This window comes from Pelodiscus sinensis, chromosome 3 (assembly GCF_052426305.1).
Source record: "Pelodiscus sinensis isolate ZL-2025 chromosome 3, ASM5242630v1, whole genome shotgun sequence".
In the NCBI taxonomy this organism is placed as follows: Eukaryota; Metazoa; Chordata; order Testudines; family Trionychidae; genus Pelodiscus; species Pelodiscus sinensis.
The window spans coordinates 14220533-14245351 of NC_143054.1; the positions used below are offsets into that span (position 1 = coordinate 14220533).

Genomic DNA, 24819 nt, shown 5'->3' on the forward strand with positions numbered 1-24819 from the left:
ACAGCCTCCTGCAGCAAGGAGTTCCACAGGTTGACTCTTTGCTTTGTGAAGAACAACTTTCTGTTACTACTTTGAAGCCTGCTACCCATTCCTTTCCTTTGGTGGCCTCTAGTCCTTCTTTATGGGAACTCATGAAGAACTTTTCTGCATGCACCCTCTAAACCCAACTCCTGCTTTTAGAGACCTCTATCCTGTCCCTCCTCCGTCTCCTTTTTTCTAAGCTGAATAGTCCCAGTCTCTTTAGCCTCTCTTCATATGGGACCTGTTCCCAACCCCTGATCATGTTAGTTGCCCTCCCCTCTCCCAGCCTCTCTCTTCCCCTCTCCCACCTCCTTTTCCCAGTTTCCCCCAGTTTTGTTCAATAAAGACAGATTCCATTTTGGAAGACACGTTTTCTTTATTTTGTACATCAAGAAGAGGGGCTAGGGAAGGGTAAGTGGAAGGAGGAGAGGGAGGAATGGGGCACGAGCCCCATTCTCCAATGGGTGAGTTCTCCAATGAGAGAGGCAGGAAGTACTTGGGGGAATCATGTGAACCAGATCATGATGAAGCTGCAGGCTGAAGGGGAAGAGGGGGCGGTGTTTCATTGCCTGCCACCAGTCTTATGGGAAAAGCTGGTAAGTTACAGGTGCTGCCAGATCAGGTCAACTTCTCTACTTTTCTCCCAAAGCCTCCCCTGCCCTGTGAACTGCTAACAGGGCAGCAGCGTCTCCCCTTGCTGCTTATCCCCTAGCCCTCCCATTGGGGAACTAGTTGGGCAAAGATCCCCTGTTTTCCCTTGTGTCCACTCCCCTGCTGCCCATTCAGAGCAGGACAGTTGATGTTTTACTTCTCTGCCTCCTAGTTTCCTCCTGCTCTTGCCAATTTGCACCTCCCCATCCCCACCTGCTCCATGGTAACAAGACAGCACCTCTCTCTTCCCCCTTCCCCATTCTTTTATATTTTCACCGTGTTTAGAATCAGGTCAGTATCTCCTCCAGTGAGAGCAAGACCAAACTTTTCCCTGATCTGTCAATGAATATGGGAAACACCCCCTTGTTTCAGCCATCTCTCTGATCATTTTAGGTTGCCACATTTTTAACTCTCTGAGTTCCATGCTTGGAAAGCTTCCCTTCCTGGTATGGTCATAGTCTACATGTGTAGAAACTGCAAATTGGTTGGGGGGGGAGGGGGTGGAGTGGTTTCTGGTTGAATCAAGACATTTGGTAAGGATTTGGGGGGGAAGGGAAAGAACCCCATATTGTGAGGAGACATTGTGAGAGGTGAAATGCAAGACTTTGGATTAAAGAGTAAGTTGATTCTGAAGCTATATGTTTCCTCGGGAATACTACAAGCTGGATCTACTTTTTAATTTGTTCTGTAGATATTATCTTAGGCAATTAATGGAAGGGGGACTTCTTTTAGTACCATAAGAGTTCCCTTGGAAAGGGCCTGGAGCAGGCTGCATGGGGAGCACTGCTAGGAAATTTTCATGATTACATTTCAAACAAAATGTACATAGGTGTTAATGGCTTAAGGTAAGAAAGAAAAAGATTCTTTTTATAGAATTTTTTGAGTGTTGCAGGTATCTAAAACTCTGATCTTCATGATTTTTTTAAAATCCTGTGCTACTAATTAATACGTGGTATATTGTATTGCATTAAGGCCAGAGTTCTGGCTCTTATGAGTCAGAAGTAGCAAGTGCTAGGTGTGATGCTAGCTATTTTGTAGGCTGAAACCTTATTAACAAACTCTTTGAAATATGCATCTGTCTGTTAGAAAGGATGATGATACAAGTACTTCAAGGTCTCAGAAGGGTAGCCATGTTAGTCTGTAACTAAAAATACTTAAAAAACAATGGTCTTGTGGCACCTTAGGGTATGTCTACACAGCAAAGTTATTTTGAAATAACAGCCCTTATTTCGAAATAACTTTCCTGGTGTCTACACAACCAAATCACTATTTCAAAATAAATTCGAAATAGCAGGCCACTTATTTCAAATTTGGTAAACCTCATTCTACGAGGAATAACGCTAAATTCAAAATAGCTATTTCAAAATAAGTGCTGTGTAGACATTTGTATCAAAACAGGGGGCCTTCAGCCTTCCCACAGTGCCCTGGTGGCCAATCTGGCCTCAACCAAGAACACTCCTCTCCCTCCAACCCTTCCTGGAGCCCTTAAAGGGGTAGACTCTGGCCACAGTGCCTGTGCCAGCTCCAAGCCTTCCAATCTAGAGCCAGCAGTCACTGTCCCTGACCCAGTGGCTCCAAAACATGAGCCAGCAAGCCACTGGCAGCCAGCTCTCCACCACTCCCCAGGAGCAGTCTGCCAGCTCCCAGGAGCCTGCCAGAGCCTGGAGAAGCTGGGTGCCTTCCTGATCCAGGGTGGAGACCATGAACCTTATTCAGGTTTTGGGGGGGGGATGCCCCCAACGTCCATGATCTCCACACTAGATAGAGGAACGTGGCTGTCTATGGCAGGATAGCTGCCAGCCTGGCCACCAAAGGCCACATGCGAACCTAGGAGCAGGTTTGCATGAAAATCAAGTTGGTCAGGTGAAACCCCCCCCCAACCCTGATCCCTGAGCTTCCCCTCCCCCTTCTTCCCCTTGCTTCCCCCTTCCAGCTCCCTCCTCCCAGGTTTCCCCCTCCCCTCTCCCACCCTCTCTCCTTTCCTCTCCCACCTCCTTTCCCCAGTCTCACCAGAGTTTCATTCCCCCCGTTTTGTTAAATAAAGAGAGTTTGTGTTCATAAAAATATGTGTATTTTATTTGACATCAGGAAGGGGGGTTAAGGAGGGGTAAATGGAAGGATGTGAGAGAGGAATGAGGCAAAAGCAAGCAGGGAAACCTGAGAACTGGCTGTCCAGGGGGTCCCTTTCAGCACACACCTGATAGCCTCAGGCAGCAGCCCCACACAGTAAGTCCTGACCTGGTACCCTGCTGGAACTAGTTCCGGCTGGCCTTAAATGCGATTCAGAGTCCACTCAGTGTGGACGTGCTATTTCAAAATGAGCTGTAGTGTAGACATACCATTAGAGACTAACAAAAATATATTAATAGTATCATGAGATTTTGTGGGCACAACTTACCTCTTCAGCCAAAGGTAGTGTTCATTTTCTTTTTATTTGAGTTCATATTAAATAAACATAAGCATTGTTGTTCTTTGTTAATTATCCCTTGTTTTAATATATTTTCTTCCACACCTGAGGATTATTTAAAATATACATTTATATCTACAGTTTTTGTTTGTACTGGTGAGTGCACATCCACACACTATCTCAATATTGGTGTTGCACATAAGAAATTTTAACCTGTTCAAAAGAAAATTCAACCTGCCCACAGTTGGAAAATCTTAGAGGGAACACTGGTCAGTTGATTATCTACCATGATCACTACATCTTTTTCAGAGTCACTACTTCCCAGGAAAGAGTTCCCTATCCTGGAAGTATGGTCTACATTTTTTGTTCCTAAATGTATGCATTTACATATTTCATATTAAAATGCATATCATTTACTTGGGCCTAGATCTCTATATCAATGACCTGTCCTCATTATTTATCACTACCCCAATTTCTTTGTAATTTGCAAACTGTATCAGTGATGGTTTGATGTTTTCTTTCATCTTATTGATATAAATGTTACACAGCATAGAGCCAGCAACTAATATCTGCAGGATGTCACTAGAAATACACCACTCTTCTGATGATGATTCCCCACTTACAATTACTTTTTCAGATCTATCAGTTAGCCTGCTTTTAAGCCATTTAATGTGTGCCATAATAACTTTATATTTTTCTAGTTTTGAATCAAAACATCATGTAGTACCAAGTTAAATGCCTCGCATAAACCCATATTGATTGCTATTATTTCTATTGATCTCCTTTAATTATTTGTTACCTGAGTCCTGTATCAACCACTCCAAGATAGATGTCAGACAGACATAATTAACAAGGTTGTCTCATTTATATTTTTTATAATAGTGTCATGACATCAACTTTCTTCCTGTCTTCTAGAAGTTCCCATATGTTCCAAGACATTTTAAAAAATCAACATTAATAGTTCACTGAGCTCTTCAGCCAGGCCTTGGATGCAATTTTTTTGCACTTGCTGATTTAAAGATGTCTATCTTTAGGAGCTTCTGTTTAATGTCCTCCTAAGGTTCTTGTGCAATAGAAAGTGTGTGCTCATATGATATGACTACATCATCTAATTTTTCTCCCACCCCCAAATAAAGAACAGAAATATTTATGGAACAATTCTGCCTTGTCTGCTTTATTATTTGTAATTTCAAAATTTCCATCTAATAATGGACCAATACCATTGTTAGAATTCTTTTGTTCTTAATATACTTCAGAAACTCCTTATTGTCCTTAACTCTGCTGGTCATAGATTGATCCTTGTGTTCCTTTGCTTCCCTTATCAATTTTCTACAATTCCTAGCTTCTGATTTATAGTCATTACTATCAACTGCCCTTTTCTTCCATTTATTCATTTCCCTTCTAAACCAAGTCATTTTTAAAATCAATACAAACTTTTTCTAGATGGCTTTTTACTTATCTACATATCTATTGCTTAAACAATTCCCATGTCTCCTTCACATATTTTTGATTAAATTATCTTCTCAACTGATCTGGCTCACAATTGTTTTCAGTGTTAGGAAGGCACCAAGTGCATTAATTTTCAGGACTTTTTATTTGCACATTATAAATGCGATTAACTCATTAGCTGTATAAGGCAGGGGAGTTTCAAACTTGGTCACGGCTTATAAGGATTGCAAGATGTTTTTTTACCTGCACCTCCACAGGTATGGGTGATTGCAGCAACTGTTGGCCATGGACTGCTGTTCCCACCGTTACCAGAGAAAGCAGGATCCTAAGGTCCTGTCCTGTCCCTCCTGTGACAAATCTGGTTTAGTTTCCTGTATTTTATTCCTTACCTAGAAGAAAATCTGTATCCCTGATTTCCCCCTGTATGAAAGCAAGGCTAAGGGTACATCTACACTACAAGCTTCTTTCAGAATAAGCTTTTCCAGAAGATATCTTCCAGAGAAACTTATTCTGAAATAGAGCATCCACACTACAGTAAAGCGTCAAAATTAGTCTGAGGCAGGCTCCCCTAATGTGCACATGCTATCTTGATTTAGAGCCCCAGGAGGCACTGGTAGGAATAACTTTAGAATGGCCCTAGTGAGGAGGTATTTTGACATAGCAGCAGTGGAGCGTCCGCACACACCATCTTCCGAAAAAGCTTTTTCAGAAGAGGAGTTATTCCTCATGGAATGAGGTTTACCAACATTGGAAAAAGCCCTCCGTTATTTCGATTTTCTTTCGAAATAACGCAATTGCTGTGTGGACACTAGTATTATTTTTCCAGAATGATGGCCGTTATTCTGAAAAAAAAAATGGTTATACTTAAACCAATGAGCTTCTAAAGTCCTTGCCAACTGAGGGCTTTGGTCACTTTGTATTAGATACACCTTGTGTCCTGGCAGAAAGGGACAGCTCGTAAAGTTCCTAAGGTGTATGGTGAGATTGTCCCACAGGGTTTTTCTTAACAATTCTCTTTCACATACATGCAAAAGATTTTATTCTAATCACTGAATTCTAAAAATCTCCAAGCACACTGTGGTGTTAAACAAAATACAGTCCCACTTTCTACCATTCATTACAGGTGCACAGATCCATTCGTCACTGTTCTGTACTAGCAGCAGAGTAGAATTTGGCTCAGTGTGCATTCTGACTATCTGAACACCACACAATATTTACCTCTACAGGAATAAACTAAGAGCCAAACTCAAAGCCCACTGAAGTCAATAAGAGTCTTTTCAAGGACCAATACAGGCTTTGTATCCTCAGTAAGGGCCTGATTCCAAGCTAAATTAGGGCAAAAATCAACAGGGAAAGGACATTTATTGTTAGAATGACGACAAGGGAAAGAGTTAACAATATATATTGGTCATTGGGTGCAAACAATGTTTCGTGTTGTACAGAACACAGTGATGGTCCTTGCTCAGAAGGCTTTTTAAAGTCTCACCTAATGCCCTGTTGCAGAGAGTTGGACTCCGTACAGATGTGTGAGTGAGCCCATACAGTTCCCTTAGCAACATCAGGGCCTAAATTGTACAACCAAAACAGATTAAATTAGCACAATGTACCCAACAAAGTTCCACTAATCTGATACAGTTATTGCACATTGCTTTAGAAATTGAAATATTTAGTAACTTTCAGGTTAATTACAATAGAGTAATATAATATTATTAAGGCTGAGCAGGTACATTTATAGTTAATCCCTATTTGCAATCACTCAAATTTTCTAGAACAAACAAATTCTAGCACAAAACCTCTTCTATCTGATTTTAGCAAGGAGGGATTTTTTAGAGAGTTTCAAGAAAAGCATTTGTAGATCTCATATATCACTTGAAGTTAAAATAACAAAACAAAACACAATCTGTGAGTCTGTTTTGCAAGTTTGAAGCTGCAACACATAGGCATCCCAGCTCTGGAGATAGATTGGAATTCGTGTGCAATGTATTTTCAAATGTTCATAACTGCTGCAAAAAAAATATTTAGAGCTAGCACATAGTGTCATTTACTGCTCAAGAGGGATTACTGATGTTTCCAATGTGATGTTGTCCTTTTGTGGGGAATAAACCCCAGAGCAATTATGTTAAAACCACAGGAAAGAAGTTTTTCCATGCTCATGATTACAAAATACCAGAACAAATTTGCTCAAATGTTCAAAACTTAAAAATATATATACACACAATTTTAGACAATGACCACACATGAGACTATCATCTCTAGAGGTGACTGTTTCAGGACTTAAACAACTAAGAACAGAGGGTGACAATGGAAATTGTCTTGCAGATGTAACAACCAGAGATCACTATAACATACCACTATCAAAATCATGCAATATTATCAGGAGCATAAACCAAGTGAGATAAGATCTGATCACCAATTTAGTGCATCATACTATATAAGTTATTTTTTTCCTATGGAACTTAATTCTGTAGTTCTTAAGTGTTTTGTAAAATGTCCTTTTGGGGGACAAATATTTGTAAAAGTGATCAGTAGTCTTTACTTAATACTAAAATTATACAAACAAAGCTATTACAGTGTATCAAATGTGGCAGCGGTTAAAATGTTGTGTATTCTAAAAGACACTTTTAATTTGTTGAACCACTTGCTTTAAAAGTGCTTTTTCCAGATTTTCTTTTTAGGGGTAGGTATTTTTAGATTTGTGCAACGGCCAAAAAAGGTTGGCATCTCGCATGCTGCAAATCATTAAAAGAAAGCAAAAGTTTTCCAGACTTTTCTTACACGTTCCACAAACAGCATGGTGAGGCTTTCATTGTATTATAAAGCCAGGGGCTAATTCTGCAGCCCTGGAGCATCCAAAGCTCAACAGAAGTCAGTGAGGGTACGTCTAAACTACATGCCTCCGTCGACGGAAACCAGGGTTACCTGTGCCTCGTGAAACCAGAGTTACCTGTGCCGATCAAGAAAGGCTTCTTTGTCGGCGCGGCGCGTCCAGACTGCCCCGATCTGCCGACAAACAGCTGATCGGCAGAGCGGGGCAGCCATTTAAATTTAAATGAAGCCGCGATTATTTTAATCATTTCCCTCTGCCGATCTGGCTAATCTACATGCCTCCGTCGACGGAGGCATGTAGTCTAGACACACCCTGAAAGTTTTGGCAGCTCCAAAGGATCACTTTCATTTTTCACACATTTCATTCACAATCATTTGGCTTTAGTTTAGACACAGGGCATCTGCTCCTCTGGTGTAACTCAGGAACATTCCCACAAAGACAGAGGAGTTATGTTGATTTTCACGAGCTGAGGATCTGGTCCAGAGACCCCAATTCACTATTGTTCTGCACTGTGTGCATTCATTTACACCAATGCAAGGTATTACTGTTCCGCTCTGCTAAGGCTTACCAGCCACTTTGCACTGGCCCAAGTGAACAAGCAGAACAACTATGAATTAGGCCAAGGAGACCTAATGTTCAAAGCGTAGGCCTTCTACTTTGTGCCCCAAAGTCACAGTGAGCTTAATGAATCTGTTCCCTAAATGCCTGGGTTGTGGGTGCAATCTGTGAGATACCTACACACTGCCAATGATCACACCCACAAGTTGCAGTTGTATAGAGAGGCTGTTTTAAATACCACACCCTAGACAAGCAGGCCCCGCTCTTTAGATACAATGATGGGCATGACATTACAACTACTCAGTGTACGTACAGCATTTGAATCTATTTAAACTCTGTTTTAGGCACAACTACATTTGGGCACCAACAACACGCCGAAGTGAAACAGAGCAATGGTCCCTCATGGACAGAAGCCGGCAAAGGAACCAGTCAGCCAAGTCAGTTGTCATTGTCGGGGTTTATACTGAACCCGGCATGCTCCCATGGGCTGCTGTGTCCCCACTAAATGGAGAGGGCTCTGCAAACAGATACAAAAGCAGTAGAAAGACATGATCAATACACACTTGGGTTAGTTTACTGAACACAGCCCTGCTCTCGGTTTGCTTTGACATTAGAGTAATCAGCATTGTGTCTTAGAGATTGGTTTTGCTTTGCTACACAGAGTGCAGAACCAATATTATGGCCAATGCTTATTCCTACTGAAGCCAGCGGGAGTTGTCATTGTCTTCAGTGGGAGCAGGTGTTGGCTCCCATGCTACATATTATGTGGCTCTAATACAGTGCAGGGCATGAGACTTTCTGGAACTCTAGGGGACTCAGTTTACTTTCAGTGGCATCATTTCTTGGAGTAGCAGCTGGCAGGTGCAATTCTCTCCAGTGGGAGTCCAGGCACCAGTGCTGCCGTAGTCAAAACTGCTGGCCGAGGTATCCTGCCCATGAGGTATCCTGCTCTTTCCCAGGCTGCCCTGCCCTGCCCACCAAGGCATTTGTGGCTGTGCACCATCGGTAGAAACACAGGCTGTCGTCTGTGGGTGTTCTGCTCATCCGCTGGGCAGCACTGGAACCTCTCCTGAGTGGCCGCCCAAGTGTGCACCTGACAGGGAACACTGCTCACTAGCAAGGGATATTTAAGACTTAATAATGATCATATAGTGCCATTGGATGCTTGCAGGGCAAGAGGGCACAGGGATGTTCAAGCAGCTCCCAACATGCTGCATTCCAGGCACTGGGCCTATGTGTGAAGAGAGTTGCCCCTGGTGGAGCCTGGAGTCTGGGTATGAAACTTTGTGCCCTTTCTGCAAAGGAATGCAAACCCTTCACCTCGTATCAGAATGAGTAGGAATGTGAATTCATTGGTACTGTTATCTTGCTTTGCACCTGGTGTCCTTTTATTTGGGCACATGAGTGCAAAGGCAGTGGAGAACAAGTCCCTTGGAGTTTCCCCCACCTGGGACTAACCTTTGAGCATGTATGTAGGGGCAAAGGGACATTCAGTCATGCCTGGATAAGATTATGTATGGAGTGACAGTTAAAAACATTTCTATGTCCTCCACCCTGTACTAAGTATCTGCTCATTCACAAAAAGCACAACGTCATTAAAAGAAGCTGTGATGAGTTTAGCCATCCTCGGGGCAAAATGCCCTCTCAGCTGCATTGCTGTAAATCCAGAGTAGCTCCATTGGTTTCTGTGGAGTTACTTTGGATTTACACAGCTAGAAGTGAGGGAAGAATTTGCCCCCCACACATTTTATAAACAACGTGACAGACAGTCACAGTTGAGAATAAACAAGGTTCAAAGATTTCGATTAAACATACAAATATTTTACCTCCTTTGGTACTGGGTCCAAAAGAATCAATTCATATTTGTAAAGTAACAGAACAACTAGCATGTGAACCTCCATTACAGCCAGCCACCTAACAGACAAAAGAGAAAACTGTCATGTATCTGGTGCGACCATGCATATTAGCATAAAAAGCACACAAGCCCCAGGCTTGAATTTTCAGCTCTCTCAGGTTTCCGCTATGCTCTCTTCCTCGGTTGAACCTTACCCAGGGGCTCTCTGAAGGACCAGATCCTGCCCTTCTATCAAGGCTAAACGCCAGAGTTTGCTTTGCCCCAGGAACTTCTCTGTGGGTACGTCTACACTAGCCCCCTAGATCGATCTAGGGAGGCTAATGAGGACGACCGGAACTGCAAATCAAGCCCGGGATTTAAATATCCCGCGCTTGATTTGCATGTTCCCGGCCAGTCGCCATTTTAGAAATTGACTAGCCTGAAGTAACTGCCCGCGTCTACACGCGGCAGTGAAACGGGATTCCGATTTAAAGCCCTAACTTGAATTAGCTGGTATTCCCCCTGCAATGAGGTTTACTAGCTAATTTGAATTAGGGGCTTTAAATCGGAATCCCGTTTCACTGTCGCGTGTAGACGCGAGCAGTTACTTCGGGCTAGTCAATTTCTAAAATGGCAACCGGCCGGGAACATGCAAATCAAGTGCGGGATATTTAAATCACAGGCTTGATTTGCAATTCCTGTTGCCCTCATTAGCTTCCCTAGATCGAGCTAGGGGGCTAGTGTAGACGTACCCTGTGTCTCCCCCAGCCTTTTGCCACAGCTCTCTATTCAGGAGAGAATCCCAAGATTAGCTCTGTCCCGGGCTTCTGCTTCCTTTCCCCCTTTGTGCCAGCCAGGAAATTCTTCACTGGCTCAGCAAGAGTCCTATTCAGGCCTCCCCATGGCCCAGGAAAGGAATTCAGATTTGTTTTCCCTTTTACTGCCCTGTAATCTGGCTTCTTCCCTTTAGAGTAAACTCCAGCTGGGCTTCATCTGTAATTGGGCCTGATCCATCCGCCAGGTGCACAGTTTCCACAATTAACCCTGTCTGTACCACGGGGGGTACACAACCCAGCACACTAAACCTAAATCACCCTTCTTGCAGATTAAGCTGTTCACTTCTTGTCCTACCCTGAGTGATTGTGAGCAACAGTTGAGCACCATGCGCTTTAGAATGGCCATATACATATTTGATGAACATCATCAGATGGTGGGCAGCTGGCTTTGTGGGCTGGGGAGGTTGTTCCATGAATTGAGGGGTGGGGTACAGCATGGAACAAAGAAGAGGGCAAGAAGGAGGGTTGCTGAAGGAATGAAAAGGGATTTGATGGAGGAATGAAAAGGGATTTGATGGAATATGGCGTTTGAGCCATGAGGCAAGGCATAGCTTTACTGGGCACTGAAGCAAGTACTGGAACTTTAAACATAGAGGAGCCAGTCAAAAGATTCAAAGAGGGAAGTGATATGATTTGACTGATGGGCAAGGAGGCTATTTTATCATGAGGGATGAAAGAAGAGGTTTAGACTAGAGAAACAATGCTTAAATTGACAGCATTTCTGACCACCACAATCCCACATACGTAGACTAGCATGTCCTGTAACTGAAGTAACTGTCCACTGATGAAAAGACATTAGGGCTATGTCTACACTGCGCAGTTATTTCGCAATAAGCTATTCCAGAATACTTATTCTGAAATAGCTTATTTCGAAATAGCACGTCTACACTGCAGAAACCAAGGCAGAAACCCTAATGTAGAGGTGCTATCTCAATTTACAACCCCAAGAGGAATAACTTAGAATGGCTCTGGTGAGGGGCTATTTCGAAATAGCAGCAGTGGAGCATCTACCCACACATTATTTTGAAACAGCTGTTTTGGAATAGGCATTATTCTTTGTAGGATATGGTTTACAGAAGTCAGAATAAGCTGTCCGTTATTTCGAAATTATTTTGAAATAATGGAATTGCTGTGTAGATGCTCGCATAGTTATTTTGGAATAATGGCCGTTATTCCGAAATAACTCTGCTGTGTAGACACACCCTAGGAGAGCAGCAGAGCTGGGCTGACTTCTGTCTCCCAAGATGCGGATCCCTGACATGTTGGTCTCAGACTCTGCTTTTATCTTGCAACTAACTCTACTTTTCCGGTGTGGGCAATATCTTAGCTGACCAGTTCTGGCAAGGCCCACAGAGTATGGACCTATGCTCACTGACCAATGCCAGTACATCAGGAGCCAAAGTAAGTGGAGCCCCACAGCAAGGGAGCTGTTCTGTGCTGAGCTTATGAATAAACAAAGTCCAGCTGTTTCACTGACCTTCCTGGACACTGATGCTTCCCTCTTCCAAATGCCATGAAGCCATCCAAGAAAGCATTCTTCTCTAAATTTGCCTCTTTCCAACGATCCTGTGAGAAGAAAACATTTTTTCCCCAAATCAGCCTTGTATAAATAAGCTTAATGCTATTTTTCCAGGCTAAAAATGATCTTGGATGGCTAATCCTGGCATACGAAGCTCTCTTCAACCTGGTAAGATTGTGTGGCCACTGTATTGCTAGTGCATGGATTTGTAATAGGGTATGCTAAAAATCCTAGCGGTTACACATGCTGCGGGCTTTGCCATATAAAGTATATCTATATGTTCTTTATACTGCAGAGCCCCACACAGCTGGGATCTGATTAGATGAAAAAGGAGAAAAGAGAGCAAAATAAATATATCAAAATAGGCAACTTACAGGTTTGAATGTTTCAGGATCAGGAAAGTATTTTGTATTCCTGTGTGCCCAATATGGAGATACCATCAGCATGTCACCTGCAGGGATGGTGAAAGTCTAAAAGCAAGAGAAACATTTCTGAAGCAAGGAAATCGAACATTGCAAATTCCACCTGCTCCAAAAACATACGATTATGAATGCGTCTGGTTCACCAAGGACAGAATGAAAGACCTTACTAGAGAGGAAGTGCAGCTGGCAAAGCAAAATTGTGAAAATTGTGATGCAAGGGAAAAATGGGTTTGCACTTTTTTTTGTTATTGCTGCTGCTTCTTTATTACATATAAGATAGGCCTGAATTTTTAAATGTGGTCTTCTCCCCTGACTCTGGCTGAAGGACTGTATCCAACAGCTGGTGGGACTTTGCCAATCTGTTTGCTGAACTTTACCCTGGTAGAGACTGGCCTGTACATTAGTGTGGTATTCCTCAGCTCCTTCAGTCAGAAAGTGAAGATGAGAGTGTGTTGTGGGAGGAAGTAAAATCATTCTTAAACAATGGGTTTAAATAATGTTTGGGATTCCCTATCCCTAATTCATTATGTCCAGATACATTTGGGATGGTGACTTCTGAATGGATCACAATGCACTGACATCCATGCAAAAACAAACCTCACCTGAATTTTCAGTGGATTCACCACTTTCTTAGTGATTGCACCTGGAGACCTTAGCCGAATGGCTTCCAAAATGCACCATTTAATTAAAAGAAGCTTCTTCAGGTCATCTTCAGATACTTCAATATTCTCTTTACCTGTTGCATGATAAGAAATAATATTGTATGAATAAGGTAATACAAAGTACAAAATTCCACACGGGTTATGAGGTTTCATCATGCACTGAAACATTTTGCTAGAGGGCTTCTGGTAGTGTCTCCAGAATTTCCAGTGTTGTCTCTGCCTTGTCTAGAATGCATTCCTCCAACAGTGTAATGTAGTTTTACACTCTGGCTGGCTAAGCCGCCTTGTTATTGTTTTAGCATGTGAGGGTTTTAACATATCGGGCTTTCAGACTTGTGATAGCTCAACAACTTGACAATCTGTTGATGAAAATGGTGGTTTTTCAAGAGTATGTAAATTTTTGCCATTTTTGACCAGTTTGGGTTTTAAATCATGTTGAACTGTGTATGTAGATGGATACCAGGACCTAGTGGATAACACACTGAACTGGGCCTTAGGGCACTTTGGTTCTCTTCCTGGCTATGCAGGTGACCTGCTGGGTGACATTTGGCAAGTCACTTCACAACTCTGCCTTGGTTTCCCTGTTTGAAAAATAGGGGTGATGATACGGACCTCCTTTGTAAAGCACTTTGAGATCTGCTGATTAAAAAGTGCCATAAGTTAATATTGCTGTGCAGTATCCCCCTGGCCCTTCTTATAAAACCCATCTAAATTCACAGAACCTTAAATGTGTTACATTCTTTATAGCCCAATCACATGACCGTGATAGCTGTGTGTTTTTCTGCTCCCCTACTCTTTTTTATTGTACCTGTGTTACGACCCTGACTTACTGTGCCACTCTAAATTTAGCTGACATGCTCTTTGGGAAGGGAGCTTTGGCTTCTTCTGTGGGGCATCCAAGCACAATTTTGAGCACTAAAACAATAATAATAATTAAGTTCTTCAATCCCCATCCTGTTCTTTATTTAATTCCCTTAATTTTGCTGTATGTACATAGAGTCCATTGCAAGACAACTGGTATTTGAGAAAGTTTGCAGATCTTACTTTCAGATACTATGTTAAGCTCACAAGGTCTCAGGAGAGTTTAAAACATGTAAGCAGTTTGTAAGGGGTCTATTGAAGGCAAAGAAGCACTCTGCGAGAACCACAGCGTGAGATAATAAAACATCTTAAAGAGAAAGGCAGAGAGACCGAATGTACAGCAAGGCAACATCACAAAAATACTCTGTGGCCCAATAGCATGCAATAGCCTTCAAGAAAACCAGCCATCTACAAGAGTTCTCATTGGGCACACACACAAAATGGGAAGAGAGGCTTCATCAAATGCTAAATAAATCATACATTGTAGGGGGCATAAATGGTTCACAATAATCAGACCAAAACAAGTAGAACTTGCAGCATTCCCCGATCGCAACCAGCAGAGAACATATGTAGACCTCCAATACAAGGGAGTTCTACAAGTACATTTCTTTGACTAAGGAAATCCTGCTTTCCGCTATTGAATCAGTCCTTGGAAGCAAGATCAGAACAGTCTCAGCCCAAATTCACTACCTAAGCAGGGACACAAGGAGTTTGCCTTCAGGAATGAGCTGAGCCATTACAGGCACATTCATTCTCCCTTCCAGGGAAGGATTGGGTAGTACTTCCTAAAAGACATAGGATCGTGTATTAAACATGGGGCTTAGAGCCAGGAGGTCCAGAATTCTCTCAATTTTTTTCTGGCGCTGACCCTAAGAATGCTCCAAACATTTCCAGACGTGACTCACTGAAGATAATGGAGTATCACAGTTTAAAAGAGCTTTGAAATCATAAGCAAGCCTTGTTCCTTTGACAGGAAACCCCTTAGAAGAGAACAAGCACATGTCCTTTAGATGAAGCACATGTCATTTAGAGAAGACCGAGGGGGGACATGATAGCAGTTTTCAGGTATCTAAAAGGATGTCATAAGGAAGAGGGAGAAAACTTGTTCATCTTGGCCTCTGAGGATAGAACAAGAAGCAGTGGGCTTAAACTGCAGCAAGGGAGGTTTAGGTTGGACATTAGGAAAAAGTTCCTAACTGTCAGGGTAGTCAAACACTGGAATAAATTGCCCAGGGAGGTTGTGGAATCCCCATCTCTGGAGATATTTAAGAGTAGGTTAGATAAATGTCTATCAGGGATGGTCTAGACAGTATTTGGTCTTGCCATGAGGGGAGGGGACGGGACTCGATGACCTCTCGAGGTCCTTCCAGTCCTAGTATTCTACGATTCTATGAAGATATAAGAGACTTGACCCAAATGCTAGGCTGAACCCTGAAGAGTCAAATCCTTAAATCCTTGCTGCATTCTTCCTCAATTCATTCTCAATTTCGTTCTTGCATTGACGTCAACAGGTAGTTTTGCTTGAGTAAGCAAGGAGCAAATTCTGAGTAAAGATCTCAGGGTTTGCCCCCATATTATTAGCTATTATTTGCATTGCAGTTATACCTAGAAACATCAGTCCTGGTCCTGTACCCAGTGGGCTTGGCACTGTACAGATACAGAACACACTGTTATTTTTTAAATGTATGTTCTAGAACACGACAGTCATTGATTTCTCGTTTATTACCTGCTTTGCCAAAAACAGAAACTATGTCCTCCATGATGTTCTTGTAAATAGAAGGGTGGGACAGTATAAATGCCAAGGTCCAAAATGCCACCTAAAGAGAGATTCTGAAAGAAGTTACCTCAGAAATACGGAGCTGTGTTAAAGCTAGTAAAGATTGCACGTCACAAGAACGGGTTAGAGACATACCTGTCGGCATATACTTAGGGGATATTCTATACTAAGGATATACAACTTCTTGAAGTCCCTTCCAGCCCTATATGTCTATGATTCTAAGTCAAAAAGCTCACAACCTCCCCAAGTTTTACAGGTATTTGAAGTGGGCCCCTCCCTCGCTGAAAGCAGCTGTGGATGACACTGTATGACAATTTGTGATTTCTATTGCTTCACTGCGGACGTGGACAGTGTGTTAAAGTTTCAAAAACAGCTAAGCTATCTGAGAGATGGCCAAAGGCCCTGGGGTAATGAGCCAGAGGCTCATCCCACGTATACCTTTGTGAGTCAGAAGTAGGTATTGAAGTCAGTGGAAAGCCAGCGTGAGAGTCAGGTGATATTAGTGAGAATATAATGCTTAAATACACTTGCAAACCAATGCGTTGCAATTTAAGTTTTAACTGGAAGGAAGGGCAATACTATTGGGCACACAAAACACGGGTGCACCTGTTCCACATAAAAAGGCTTTCCTTGTACTAAATGAATGTGCACAATTATCCAAGTCCTTTTGCGAGTGTGGGATGACTTGTGACCCCTGGTGCCCCCCCTTTGGCACCCCACTTCTCTTTACCCAGCTTATAAACAGACCCATACAAATCTTTTTATCAAAGAGCACACCCATTTGAAGGGAGGCATTTATTATTAACAAAAGCCATCAGCACAAATAGGAGCTAACTCAAGCAGTATTTAAACACCCCTTTTTATGGCAGTATAACTTATATTGCTCAGGGGTGTAAATAAGCCACCCCGCTGAGTGACATAAGTTACTCCAGCCTATGCGCCAATATGGACAGTGCTGTGTTGGCAGGAGAGCTTCTCCATTCCACATAGATATCACTGCTTGTTGGAGGTGGATTAATGAAGTCGATGGGAGAAATCTCTCCTGTCAGTAACAACACTAGGCAACTTACATCAGTGTAACTATATCAGTGCCTCTCCATCACTGTAAGCTCTCTAGTGTCACCATAGCCACAGATACATCTGGGGACATTTGTCTCAGGCTCAGTCTAACTAGTGATCTATGTTTCCTTCCTCCAGGAGACTCTTTCCTGCCTCTGTAACCAGCCTGCTTTTGGAACCCTTTCCAGTTCCTTCTCTAGCGCAAGTCTACCCTACAAAGTAAAGTCGACCTAAGTTATGTCAATGTCCAGCCAGAAGTCAGCAAAACACATCCTTGCCAGAAGGGCTCGCACTGGCTTAACTGTCATTGTGGGATAGCTTCTGAAAGGCAGTAACACTTGATGCAAGCAATGCAGTATCTAGAGGCTATGTCTACACTACAAGATTTTTGCGCAAAACTGGCCGTTTTCTGCAAAAACTGGCAGAGCATCCACACCTCAAGTACATTTTTGCACACAAAAAAATACAGTAAATTGTCCGAACAGAGGGCTTTTGCTGGTAGAGTTATTCTTCTCCCTACAAGGAATAACTCCTTTTTGTGCTACAGCTCTTGTGCAAAAAGGCGTGTGTGGACACTCCGCAGGGGTTTCTTGTGCAAAAAGGGCCTATGACAAAAAGCACAGGCCATCACTGTTAATGGTAATTAGAGCTTTCTTGCGCAAAAGCATCCATGCAGTGCGGACTCTCTCTTGCACAAAAGCACATCGCTTTTGCTACGTGCTATTGAAGTATGGACGCGCTTTTGCACAAGACATTTTTGCAGAAAATCTCTTCTGCAAAAAGCTTCTTGTGCAAAAACCCTGCAGTGTAGCCAGAGCTACACTGTGTTGACATTGCATTAACCTAAGTGCGACCCCTCTCATGGAGGTGGAGTTATTAAGTTGATTTAGTGGGTGAATTACATCAGTGGGAGCTGCATTGTAGCGGAGATGCTTACAGACTTAGGCCCACATGAGCCGCCTCACATCAATCTGTCTCTATAGAGTAGACTAGGCCTTGGTTATTCCTTTCCAGTCTTTCCCTAAACTCTCCTCCTTGGAGCATTGATTTAGCCTCACACTTTCTCTCCTTAAACAGCGCTCTTCTCTGTCCTGTGAATCAAATCATCTTGTACTCAGCTGCCCTCCATGCAGCTGACTTGTGGGCTAGTCTGTTGTGAGGCCTTTGCCAGCTGCTCCCTCTTCTAAATTAGCTCTCAGGGCACTGGGCAGGTCAGTCTTTCTCACTGATATCCCCTGCCGTGGGCCCTGGGAGGCAGCAGACAGTATTTATACTAGTTTCTCTCTCCCTGATCATTCCTCTTTGGTGGAGTGAGAGAGGAATCTTGGCTCACTCCCTCTGCAAAACACCCAGCCCAGAGTCCTCAACGCTACCGTGATGGGGGTAATGCATGTTGGAGGTGCTAACGTGAAATGAAGTGGAAAACTGTGGGTTAGATGATATGCCCCAGGGGCTTGAAGTGGGCAATTAAGGGTAGCCAGTGGTCTGCTATGCTACAAAAAATGTTCTAATGAGCCCAGGGGTGGATGAGAGTGCTGCGGGGCCCAGGGCAGCACCGTGGGGCCCCGGGCAGTGAAATTTTGCGGGGCCCCCTCCTTTGACACGGCACATGCGCTGTGGCATCACGGCGCATGTGCGGGGCCTTCAGGAAGCGCGGGGCCTGGGGCAGCCGCCCCGCTCGCTCTGCCCTAAATCCACCGCTGAATGAGCCCTAAAACCAGCATCCCTGTTGAGTCCACTATTGTTAGTGTTTAGCACTGTACGATGGGGTGTACAAACTAGGGGTGTTAAAATGCAGTTAACTGACTAGTCACATAGTCGATGGAATTTCCATCGACAACTCGACTTGTCGATAGACACGTCTGGCATTTCTCCTGTCAAGGGCTGGGGCTCTTGTACATTTCAGAGGAGGAATGTGGAACTCCGTGTACAGCATGGGGCCAGTGGGAAGTCCCGCTGACTCGGGGCTAACTATGGGTGCCTGCTTTGAAATATACAAGAATTCCCAACGCTGAGTCCCTAGCTGACCCCGGGCTCCAGGCTGCCCCTTTGAAATGCAGAAGCGGCGTTTCAAAGGGGCAGCCGGCGCACAGCTGACGCCAGGCTCCATGGCGCTTTGGCGTTTTAAAGGGGCAGTACCACACAGCTGGGCTGAGCTCCAAAGGGAGCCGCTTAGCTCAGTCAGAGTGGCTGGAGCAGGGGAGCAGTTGTGTGGTCTAGGCCTCTCCTGAGAACCCACCAAGACCCCACACTGTGGGGCCCAGGCCTCATAACCAGGCCACCCCAGGCCTTTCAGGTGAAGAGGTCAATGGCAAAGAGATACAACTGCGAGAGGAAGACCCATTGTACTACAGACAGAGAGGACTCTAGGAGGGACTCAGAGGCTACTCATTGATGCCAAGAGAGGAAGAGAAGCCAGGGTAGGAAGTGGCTCAGGAAGCAGGCGTAGGAGCACTCTTCCCTCTATTATTGTTTCATTGGTCCCTGGGCTGGAACCTGGTGGAGCAGGAGTGGCTTGGGTTCCCCTACCCACAGCTAGTGACGCTTGCTACCGGGGTCCCCTACCCACAGCTAGTGACGCTTGCTACTGGGTTCCCCTACCCACAGCTAGTGACGCTTGCTACTGGGCAACCAAACCCAGAGTGTTGCCACCAGACAGTGCTGCTGGGACAGGCACTGAACCCCTCCTCCCACGGCCACCCCAACAAGGGGTTGTGCAGGGTTCCTTTTATTGGGGAAATAAATCAGATATGGAATGATGTGGAAAGAGGAAAGAAAGTGTTCCTGCAGCTGTCATACTTACAGGCATAGCGTTCGCTTGGGACGCCCAGAGCAATAAGAGAGCATAATTGGGAGCTAAATGTTTTCCATGCACGTTATCCAGGAGATGCTGAAGGACTGTCTGTGGTAAGTAAAAGCATAAATATACACACACACATATTAGTGTCGGAAGGTATGGTTTTCTAAAACTCAGATACAGAATTAACATAAGAACATATAAGAACATAAGAACGGCCGTACTGGGTCAGACCAAAGGTCCTTCTAGCCCAGTATCCTGTCTACTGACAGTGGCCAGCACCAGGTGCCCCAGAGAGGGTGGACCAAAGACAATGATTAAGCGATTTGTCTCCTGCCATCTCTCTCCAGCCTCTGACAAACAGAGGCCAAGGACACCATTTTATCCCCTGGCTAATAGCCTTTTATGGACCTAACCTCCATGAAATTATCTAGCTTCTCTTTAAACTCTACTATAGTCCTAGCCTTCACAGCCTCCTCTGGCAAGGAGTTCCACGAGAATTAAGCCTAGTTCGAACTTACTAGTTCGAATTAAGGGGTGTGTAGACCCTTACTTCGAACTAGTGGGAGGCTAGCCCTCCCCAGGTTTCCCTGGTGGCCACTCTGGCCAACACCAGGGAAACTCGTCTGCCCCCCTCCCGGCCCCGGACCCCTTAAACGGGCACGGGCTGGCTACGGTGCCTGTGCCAGGTGCAAGCCTGCCAGCACCCAGCCAGCAGACCCTGCACCTGGCATGGATTGAGCCATCCACCCGATGCCCCCCAGCCCTCCCCCTCTTCCCGGGACCAGGCTGGCGGCTCCTGGGAGCTTGCCCGGGACCGCAAGAGGCGGGCACCCGCCTGGGCTAGTGCGGACATTGTGGACCTTGTCCACGATCTCCGCACTAGGCACAGGAAAGTGGCCGGCTTGGGCAGGAGAGCTGCCAGCCTGGCCACCCAGAAGCAGGTGTGCAAGAGAATCAAGGGGGTCCAGTGAGACCCCCGACCCTGAGCCCTGAGCTTACAATGGCCGTCCTGGGTCAGACCAAAGGTCCATCTAGCCCAGTAGCCTGTCTGCCAACAGCGGCCAACCCTAGGGACCCTGGAGGGGATGGACCAAAGACAGTGACCAAGCCATTTGTCTCGTGCCATCCCTCTCCAGCCTTCCCCAAACCTTGGGCAGGGACACCACTCCTACCCCCTGGCTAATAGCACTCCATGGACCCAACCTCCATGCCTTGATCTCACTTCCCTTTAAACTCTGTTCCAATTCTAGCCTTCACAGCCTCCTGCAGCAAGGAGTTCCACAGGTTGACTCTTTGCTTTGTGAAGAACAACTTTCTGTTACTACTTTGAAGCCTGCTACCCATTCATTTCCTTTGGTGTCCTCTTGTCCTTCTTTATGGGAACTAATGAAGAACTTTTCTGTATGCACCCTCTCCACCCAACTCCGGATTTTACAGACCTCTATCCTGTCCCCCGTCTGTCTCCTCTTTTCTAAGCTGAAAAGTCCCAGTCTCTTTAGCCTCTCTTCATATGGGACCTGTTCCCAACCCCTGATCATTTTAGTTGCCCTCCCCTCTCCCACCCTCTCTCTTCCCCTCTCCCACCTCCTTTTCCCAGTCTCCCCCAGTTTTGTTCAATAAAGACAGATTCCATTTTTGAACACAATTGTCCTTTATTTTGTACATCAAGAAGAGGGGCTAGGGAAGGGTAAGTGAAAGGAGGTGAGGGAGGAATGGGGTACGCGCCCCCGATGGGGAGGACTGGGCTGGCTCTGCGGGCTTCTGGGGGTGGAAGCTCTCCTGTAGCCCCCCAATTGCCCCCTCTCTCCAGATGGCAGCCTGCGGCAAGTCTGATGGCCGAGTGCTGTGATGTGCCCAGTGTGGGTACTCCAGGCAATCCAAGCCAGGACTGCTTTGCAAGCGGGACACCCCTGAGAACTGTCTGTCCGGGGTGGGGGTCGGGACCCTTTAAGCACAGCCCTCGGCTAGCCTGAGACAGCATCTCCACGCTCTAAGTCCTCCTCTGATGCCCTGCCGGCACTGCTTCCGGCCATCCTTAAGCCTGGTTCAGGGTCCACTTAATGTGGACATGCTAGTTCGAATTAGCAAAACGCTAATTCGAACTAGTTTTTTAGTCTGGATCTGTTAGTTCGAATTAGCTTAGTTCGAATTAACTAATTCGAACTAAGTTAGTTCGAATTAACGTTGTAGTGTAGACGTACCCTGACAGATTTACCTTGGAATCGCTCTCTGGCTGGCTGACTCTCTCAGCATCCGACACCACATTTTCAAACATTTTTAGAAGCCATTTTTTGGATTTAGACCAGTTGCTGTGAAGAAAAAACAATAGCTAAGGAATGATTTGAAATGCACATGCAGGCAGCACAAAGCCACTTCACGTTCATGGAGGAGGACTCTTCATTTTCCCTCCAAGGGTACGTCTAAACTACATGCCTCCGTCGACGGAGGCATGTAGATTAGCCAGATCGGCAGAGGGAAATGAAGCCGCGGTTAAAATAATCGCGGCTTTATTTAAATTTAAATGGCTGCCCCGCTCTGCCGATCAGCTGTTTGTCGGCAGATCGGGGCAGTCTGGACACGCCGCGTCGACAAAGAAGCCTTCCTTGATCGGCACAGGTAAACCTGGTTTCACGAGGCATACCTGTGCCGATCAAGAAAGGCTTCTTTGTCGACGCGGCGCATCCAGACTGCCCCGATCTGCCGACAAACAGCTGATCGGCAGAGCGGGGCAGCCATTTAAATTTAAATGAAGCCGCGATTATTTTAATCGCGGCTTCATTTCCCTCTGCCGATCTGTCTAATCTACATGCCTCCGTCGACGGAGGCATGTAGTCTAGACACACCCCAAGCCTTCTTGGCACACCTCAATAGTATTCCACTGATGGACAGAGCTGATTTTCAGTATCATGGGGTCAACTGGAGTCAACTGCAGCTATGGATGCTCAGCAATACTGAACCCCACAGTAACTAAACAAATGGTCTGGTGGCCAGAACAGGAATCTGACACTCAGCACCACTGGGCCTCCAGTCTGAGAAAACAAGGTGTCACATTATTGGATTTTAAGGGGAGCAGCCAGATCACTACTGCTACCTCGGGGGAGGGGGTAGGTGTTTGCCCCAAAGTCTGTACAAAGGCAGCCATGTGAGGTGTCAAATGAAAGCTTATGTTCTACTGATTCTATGCATGCTACTCGTGTACTTATATGATGTCTGTATTTGGAGTTATGAATATGGACTATGTGCTGATACTGGCCTGCACTGCCTGTTATAAAGGAGGATTGTCCAATGAATGACTATGTTAATTAGCATGGCCCCAAGGACAATTGCTCTCAAGGTGCCCAATACACACCTAAGGAATACGTTTGGGAACATGCAAACCAGCCAGGGCATAATGGCCGCCAGCATGTGAAACACAAACAGGTCACTTGACCATGTGGCCTGCTCTGGCTAGGGGTACGCAGAGAGAGATACATAAGTGCCATGAGGTGGACTCCATCTTGTCTTGAATCTTGCTACCGCTCCCAGAAGCAGCCTTGTGAGGGACAGAGAGCTGGGTAGGATCGTGGACCCATCCTGACATAGGATGTACATCAGAGACTTTTAAGATAACAGTTATAACATCTCTGCTGAGAGCCTGCATCAAGAACTTGGTGATTGGTGCATGTACTGTAATCTCCTTAACAACCTTCCTCTCATACCTTTTCTTTCTTTTATTAAGAAACCTTTAGATTTTAGATTCTAAAGGATTGGCCCAGCTTGAACTTGTGGGTAAGATCCAAAGTGTAAACTGACCGTGAATCTGTGGCTGGTTCTTTGGGACCGGAAAGACCCGTTCGGGGCAGGTGAGTTTGGGTTCTATAACCCCTCACCTGTGTGCAGGCCCAGGGCTGATTGCAGCACAGGGAGAGCTGAGGTGTCTGAGGGGTTTTGCTCGCGAGGCTTCCTGTTGGCCAGATTGGCAGCTGGAGCACTTGTGTGTGACTGGTTTGTGGCCTATTTGGGAAAGGTCTCCAGTCTGGGGCTGTAAGGAGCCCTGGTTTCGAGTAATTCGCTCTGAGCGGATGCCCTCAGCTGTGCCCAGACCTGGCCCAGTCCGTCACACAAGGGTCTGATTTTTAGAGCCATGGAGCACTCACAACTCCCATCTGTATGCAATGAGGTCTGTGGGTGCTGCCTATGATGAAAAATCAGGCCCAAGATGTCTCAAGTTGGGCACCAAATACCAAAATACTGGTCCAAGACAATAAAATGACAGGATGGGACATCTTTTACAAAAGCCAGCACAGATGGCCTGATTCTCCTCATGCAGTGGTGCAATTCCATTGATTTCAGTGGAGTTGTCCAGGTTTACACCAGTATAAGTTAGAGGAGAATCAGGAGTATAATTTTCAATGGACAAAATTTAGAGCCCAACTAACACTGCATTTGACTGAAATGGAGTTGAGGAAGAACATTGTTTTCTGAGGAAATGCTTATAGCGTTACTAGGGGAATAAGACACTTCTAATAGATTAGCAAGACTTGCCCTAGTCTCCCACCCACTCCGTTACCTCATAAAATACGCAGGCATCTGGGATGCATATTCAAAATCCTCATCATACTTCTGAAAATGCCCTTCAAACTCCTTCATGTCACTCTTGTTTGTTGGACAGACACCTTTTCCAAACAAGATATTTATTGTTGCTGGATACATGACAGACCTGCAGCCACAGAAGCACAGGAGCAACAGGCCAATGGGAAGTTGTTCTGACATCTTGTCTGGCATGTTTGATTATCAACAGAAAAATAACTCTGGAACTTTGGAACTTTAACTTACGATGAAATTCTAATTTAGGATGAAATTCTAATTGAGGATGAAATTCTCCCTGTGCAGAGGGGGACAGTGGGACTTAAGCCAGCAAAACAATGTTTAAGTGGGACCTTCATTAGACTTTGCTCTAGCCCTCAGCTTGTGGTCAGATTTTACCAGTTGGTAAGCACTTACTCACCCAAGTAATTACAGAATGGCTCTGTGCATTGCACTGCCCTTTCTACTCCCACTCTCAATGGCCCATTATCCATCAGTCCGATTCCAAATGAGCTTCCTTGTTAGACTTCCCCAGACAGAGGCTGCACCCACTAGAAACCCTTCTCCTGG

At 45.0% G+C, this 24819-nt stretch overlaps 1 protein-coding gene across 2 annotated transcripts in view; it reads right to left on the reverse strand.

The window, feature by feature from the left end:
- Window positions 1-8125: 8125 nt before the first annotated feature.
- Window positions 8126-24819, reverse strand: part of LOC102457950 (24-hydroxycholesterol 7-alpha-hydroxylase-like) — a 34290-nt gene continuing 17596 nt past the window's right edge. Inside the window, exons 4-12 of one of the 2 annotated variants that reach the window (XM_006120675.5) lie at window positions 24233-24382; window positions 21899-21992; window positions 19687-19785; window positions 15774-15864; window positions 13127-13260; window positions 12477-12572; window positions 12061-12149; window positions 9740-9827; window positions 8126-8430 (exon numbers count right to left, since the gene is read on the reverse strand). In XM_006120675.5, the coding sequence (XP_006120737.2) occupies window positions 8359-8430; window positions 9740-9827; window positions 12061-12149; window positions 12477-12572; window positions 13127-13260; window positions 15774-15864; window positions 19687-19785; window positions 21899-21992; window positions 24233-24382 (913 nt within the window). In that variant the 3' untranslated portion in view covers window positions 8126-8358. The remainder of the gene's footprint in view (window positions 8431-9739; window positions 9828-12060; window positions 12150-12476; window positions 12573-13126; window positions 13261-15773; window positions 15865-19686; window positions 19786-21898; window positions 21993-24232; window positions 24383-24819) is intronic. The other variant, XM_075923386.2, reaches the window with a different exon arrangement.